At 42.3% G+C, this 6,252-nt stretch overlaps 1 protein-coding gene across 1 annotated transcript in view; it reads left to right on the top strand.

Moving 5' to 3' along the window:
- IL6ST (interleukin 6 signal transducer) overlaps nt 1-6,252 on the top strand; it is a 51,029-nt gene that overhangs the window by 23,003 nt on the left and 21,774 nt on the right. The window contains exon 3 of the mRNA XM_019532086.1: nt 2,056-2,367. Within this exon, the coding sequence (XP_019387631.1) occupies nt 2,056-2,367 (312 nt within the window). The remainder of the gene's footprint in view (nt 1-2,055; nt 2,368-6,252) is intronic.

The raw sequence follows: 6,252 nt of genomic DNA, 5'->3' as shown, positions 1-6,252 counted from the left end.
TGGAGGCTGAACAGGTTCAGGTCCTGTATGTCAATGTATAGCATAAGACAAGTTGCAATTTTAGTTCTCAATGAAAGGACAAGAGCTGATCTAATTTATTGTCCTGTGTTAGATGAAAACTGTAATAAATAAAGTGCTAAGATCTTCATTATGAGTTATAATGCCATCTTTTTATTATTCTCATTTAGTTTAAATGCAATGCCAGTTGTGGTAATTATTATATCAAAAAGCAATCCGACAGGCTGAGAGATACTTTTGTAACATTTGTCTTCCAGTAGGGATTTCCTAGTTACTCCAGGCTGACAGTTGTGAGGTTTTTGATTTCCGTTCAGTAGAAGGCAATGAATGCAAGTCAGTAGAAAGCACTATTTTCAAAACAAAAGATGAATAACTCTTTAAGCTCTGCTAAAGGAACCTGTTCTCTGAGTTGTTTGAAACTGGCTACACTTCTAGTGAGAAGTACTATTGACCTACAGATGTCCCATGATGTGACTGCTAATTTGTCACCAGCTGGCTAGAAAAACTGAATGTTCTGATTTCTTTTCAAAAGAAAAAAAAAAAGAAACCTACTGAAACCTTTTGTGTGGTTTCTGTTTAAGCCACTATATCAACTTCTGGTTTTGTTTAACCGAATAAAATTCAGATTTCTTTGTAAAAAAATAAATAAATAATGCATATTATTTTGAAAGCTATTCTTACTGCTCCCTCATGTTTTAAAAGCTCTTTTCCAGGAACTGAGTGGGTCCAAAGTAACACTTAATAGTCGAATGTCCTCCAGTCCAGTCTCCCCATCCTTTCTGCATATACCTGCAAACTACCATTTCAGTTCAGGTTCTTTTGCTGTTCTTGTTCTTAAGGGCTAGGCACAGATAGTCAAAAAGCCCCAGGCTGAATTGCTTCAGTCTTTATAGGTTAGTCTAAGCTGCAGAGATTGAACTGAAGAACAACTGAATACACATTTACTTTCGACTTGAGGAAATGCAGACACATACCTGCACTGGCTCGGGCCAGAAGATGGGAGAGGGTGGAGGGTACTAGACCATCGATCTCTGGTACGTAGCCAGCATGGACTGTGTGTTCACTTTCTCTTCCTGCTGTCCCCGACGCCTGTGGGATTTGCAGTCCAGACTCACAGCAGCAGGACTCTTCCTGCTTCTACGCAGTCAGGGGCTGCTTCCAGGTGCCTCTGGGATTTGTAGTCCACAGTTGCAGCCGACAGTAAGTCTGACAGTGGAGGGGGAAGGGCAGTCCCTGCCCTCCCACCCCCATTCTCTGCTGCAGTAGACAGTGCAGCCCAGCCCATGGTTGGAAAGCATGCTGGGATACTGGGGGACTGTGATTTTTAACTTGAATCAGGAAGGGCTCTGGGACAGCAGTTTCATAAATCGGTTTACCGAAATCAGTTAAGAGTGGATACTACATTCAACTAGGTTTATCTTTAAACCAGTTTCGGCCATTTTGAAATTGGTTTATGTGCACTGAATTTACGTTCCATTACAGGGTTAAACCAGTTTCTGATCACTTAAACTGGTTTATATGTAACGTCTGTCCCTAGCCCTCATGGGAATTGTATTGGTGTGAGCTTCTTAAGTGCGTGCATTAATGATTTCCTCTTCCTTTAGTTCAGCTGACCAATAATAAAATGCTCTCAAAAGCACAAAATAAACTGACAAAATACATATTTTTTCCTGTTATGAGTAGGGATCTACCTAAATCACTCTGAAGCAAAAGAAAAATTGCAGGTCATAAATGTCCCATGGCACAACTTTGTGAACTTTTTGCAGCAGCCTCCTTCCTACCTCTTATTGCCACTGACTGGCCAAGTGGGCTGCCTATCATGCAGGGATTGCCATTGTTATAGGGTTCACAGAAACTTTATTTATTTATTTGAAGTTTCCACAAAAAACGTGAAATCGTAAATATGGTAGATCCCTAGTTGTGACTTACAGTAATGCTGCTATGTTACAAATGACCTTTTAAGTATGAAGATTGCATGTGGGAAATGCAATGTTTTTCAAATTGATTGTGGGGGCGCTTTTTGTTTTTATTTTTTAGGTGCAGATGCACTTGTCCAGTCATGTGGTTACATCACTCCAGAGTCTCCAGTGTTGGCCATTGGCTCCAGTTTCACAGCATGGTGCATTCTCAATGAGAGTTGCCTTGACTATGGCAATATATACGCCAGTCAGATTATTTGGAAAACTAAACACTCTGTAGTACCTAAAGAACAATATCATGAAATAAACCGAACTGTTTCCAGCGTCAGATTTAATGACACCTCTACGTTAGCCACTCCTCTGACTTGCAACATTTTAGCAGATGGACATCTTGAACAGAATATCTATGGAATTGATGTTAGATTGGGCTGTAAGTAGGCTGTTTATTATTATTTCTCTTTGTTAAGACCTAGGAAACTATTTCTGCTAACGTTTGTATGCACAGATATTCTGGTTTTACGTTTTTTTATTCTTTTCAGAAAATGCTTTTCATGCTTCTCAGGGGCATGAGAAAGCACTCAGTCCTTTCTTATCTTGACCAACTCCAGAAAAATACTCCAAAAAGTAAAAAAACTAAAGCACTTTGAGAGAGGTGCCTCACAAAGTAGAAAATACACTGAAGATTTTTCATACAGGAAAGAGTCAGAAGATCTCTATGAAGCTTTGTAAAAAATGTGGGATGAACTGAATGTGCCCCAAAACACTTTGGCTTCCTAAACTAAGTACTGTTCTTTTCCTGTGATTTAGCAAGTTGGAGACTATTCCAACATAGTTTCCTGTTTAGCTACTGCTGATTGCCACAAAAGGTAGCAAATATTTCCCTTTTCTCCTCCATCTACTGAAGAGTAAAATGAATTCCTTCAAATGTACTGGGAAAGAACATTGACCAAAAAAAAAAAAGAATGAGGCAAAGCATAAATTCAGTGCACTTTCACCAAATAAATCTGGGGTCCTTAATAAGGAAAACTGCATGTACAAAGTGATGCGAAATCAAATTTCTGGTTTCATTGTCTTCTATCTGTGGGCTGTACTTGTGGCAGGGCAAGGCTGCAGCAACAGCTGGGACCCAGACTCAGTCCCCCGTAAGCAGGGTTGGCAGGAGACTGTGGGGTTTTGGGGGTGTGTAGGGTTGGGGGAGGATGTGGAGTTTGTGGGCATAGGGTTTGCAGCGGGGGTTATGGGGGGGCTGCCACATGCCCACATCCCCTCACTGCAGGCACAGCTCGCCAGCAGTGCAGCACCACCTGAGACCCGCGGGTTGGACATGGCAAATGGAGCCATCCCGGCCTGGTAGCCCCCGCTTTCGGACAGAGCCAGGACAGCTCCTACAACCACTCATGGCTCCGAGCACTGCACTCAGGAGTCATGGGGAGCCATCCTGATCCCATGTGAAGGCATCTGCCAGCGGACCGGGACAGCTCCATTCACCATGTCCAGCCTCCGGGTCTCAGGCAGCACTGCACCACTGGCAGGGGGTGTGCCTGCAGCAGCTGATGAGTGCCCTGACAGCCTGGCTGGCTGCTACTGCCAGTGCCAAGGGCTGTGTGCCATTGGGGGGGTGGAGGGCATGGAGGCCTCCCCCATAACCCCTCCCCCCACACCTTCCACCTTTTGCACCCTGCATGCCAAGGCACCACACAAAATGGGACCTGCCTGTGGGGACTGTGGCTGTAGGGCCAGTTGTCCCCACATCCTAGTTAGCAAAGGGAGCAAGGGGAGCTCTGATTTTTTTCTATGATAAATATACCAAAAGCAAACACCAAGTCTATAACTATTTAGAATTTATTTTTATGATGATGATAGAATCAATGGTAGGCTTCCAAATTTTCTTTAAAATTGTAAATAGATCAACAAAATATGCATGCCAAAGTGCATGTTCAGGCATGTATGCTGAGGCACAAATCTCCAGCACAAATTTATGCTGCTACTATTTGACCTTCTGCAACCACACATGCCTGCATGTATGGACACAGCTTGACTGTCGTCTTCACCAAGCAGCGTTAGGAAAAAATAGGGTATGGGACTAAAAGGAACCTCCTAGGTCAGTTGCTCCAGTGCTGTTGGGTAACTGTACTTTAAATAATCTTGACTTGGTCAGTGTTAGAGGCACCAGACCCCTTTTCACCAAAGCACTAAAACATGTTCCTAATTTTAATTGCCTGCCAGTTGAGGCCATTTTACTCCTGTTACTTTCTTACTGTCTGAGCCTCTTTCTTCCTCCCAAAAAAACTATAAAAACCACTTTTAGCATTATATGCAGCATTGACCTATAATCAGATCAGATCAATATAGTACTACTGCCCAGAGCAGGTGATCCTGCATAGCATTTTCAAGAGCCCCTGGCTGCCTGGTAAGTATTTCATGGGAAGTTGGTCAAGACCAGTAGTGAAATGTTTTAAAATAAGCAAAGTCATGTGTTCCGACAAAATAAAGCATTGTGAGACCATTCCTTTACAGTCTCCCACTTTCTCCTTCCCAACATCCCTAAAATTTCGAAAAAATGGCCTTCAAATTCTTAAAATTGGGCTCTCTGAATCCATAGTTTTGAATCCAGAAGCACAATCAAAATCTTGCCTTTTAATGGAGCATGTGACCAGGTTCCATTTAACTACAAATATTTGTGGGGGGGGGTGGGGCTGTATATACTGACAACAAACTTTAGGCTGAGGACCATATGGTGAACCATAGGCAAAACTACCTCTGGTAAAAGGGATGCTTTTTATTTTTTAGTTTAGTGTTAGTGCATTTAATCTTTTTGGGCATTTCCAGATGGTGCGGCCACGCAGTATGTGGCTCCACAAACATGTTTGCAGCACCATGTACTGTGCAGTTGGGCATTCTCTGCTCTGCAAGGATGCACTACCCATGCATGTGCTGCTCTGGCTTGTTTTGGGGTTTTTTGTGGGTTTTTTTGACCCCTAGATATCCATGCTGCAGCTGGTGACCAGGCACAGCCTGGAAGGATTGCTGCAGCTGCAGCCCCAGGAGGCCCCTAGGACCTCTCAGGTAAGGCTGCTGGGGCCAGCACTGTGCTGGCCCCAGCCCCTCCCCTACTGACCCTGGGGTAGCTTGTCACATGCACACGTGGCATGGGCGTTCCCCAGGGACAAGTAGCTGTGACACAAGGGGAGCTGCTGCTAGTTGTCCCCAGGGGACCAAACATCCGCACTTCTCTGGACGTGCCCTCTGACTCCTTTCCTTCATTACTTAATCCTCCTCTGGGACTTTGTTAGCACAGTAGCAGGTCTGGAACTTTCCCTGTACAGAAGTCAACAGCAAAAGATAAAAGAGCTCTTTTTGCCTAAAACTAAACCTGAAAATATATGGTCAGCTTATGCAGTATTAATTTGTAATTAGGATAATATAGTAACTAGGACCCACACATTTTATCCATAATGGAAAAAAGTAAGGCACTTGAGGTTCTCTGTCCAGGACACTTCTACACATAATGAATGCTGTAGTACCTAATGATGAGGAAGTAGATTGCAATGTATGATGTGGTGACTTGTACATCACATTACTTTGAATTTACAGCTTGCTTCTGCCAACAAAATCAGGAATGCAATTAGGAACTTCTAACATTCAATAAGGTTTTTGAAGCTTTTCCTAAAATGATCAATTTTATAATTTGATCCAATTCTGAACAATAAACATAGAACCAAAAAGATTGTCCATCTGTTCATCTTTTTTGGATATTTGGATTAGAAGTTAGCCGATGCAGAATCTGGATTCTGCAACAATTAATCAGATTCTTTAGCAATTTTAGATGTATCATTTTGGTTATTTTTCATTGCATATTTAATTATGAGAAAATTCACTTTTAGCCTTCTAATAGATCTGTTTAGCACTTTGTGTAAAATGTTAACCAGTGTTTATCACACTCAATTTTTTGTTAAAGCCCTACATTCAAACTTGGAGAGATTTTTGTCACCTGAAATATGAAAGTGCATTTTCTTCCACCAGCCCCACCTCCCCCATTCCCCCCATCAAAGAAAAATGTGAGGAGTTGTATTTTATATTTCCCCAGCCAACCTTTGTGGATAATTTCATCAGAAAGTACACTCTTCAAAAACCTATTTTACAGTGTAAACACAACTCAGCATTTAGTTGAAATGAATATGTTGCAGGTTCTTTTTATCTTGGGACAAACCTACTGGTCGGGCTCTGTTCTGTGTTAATCCCATTACAATTAGAATACAGTTGCTTACAATTCCCCGCTGGAGAAAGCATTTCAACACTTTGCATAGTAATCTGT

This window comes from Crocodylus porosus, unplaced genomic scaffold (genome assembly GCF_001723895.1).
Source record: "Crocodylus porosus isolate Cpor-Errol unplaced genomic scaffold, CroPor_comp1, whole genome shotgun sequence".
Classification (NCBI taxonomy): Eukaryota; Metazoa; Chordata; order Crocodylia; family Crocodylidae; genus Crocodylus; species Crocodylus porosus.
Note: the sequence above shows the minus strand (reverse complement) of the source record. Positions and strands in the feature narration are given on the sequence as shown.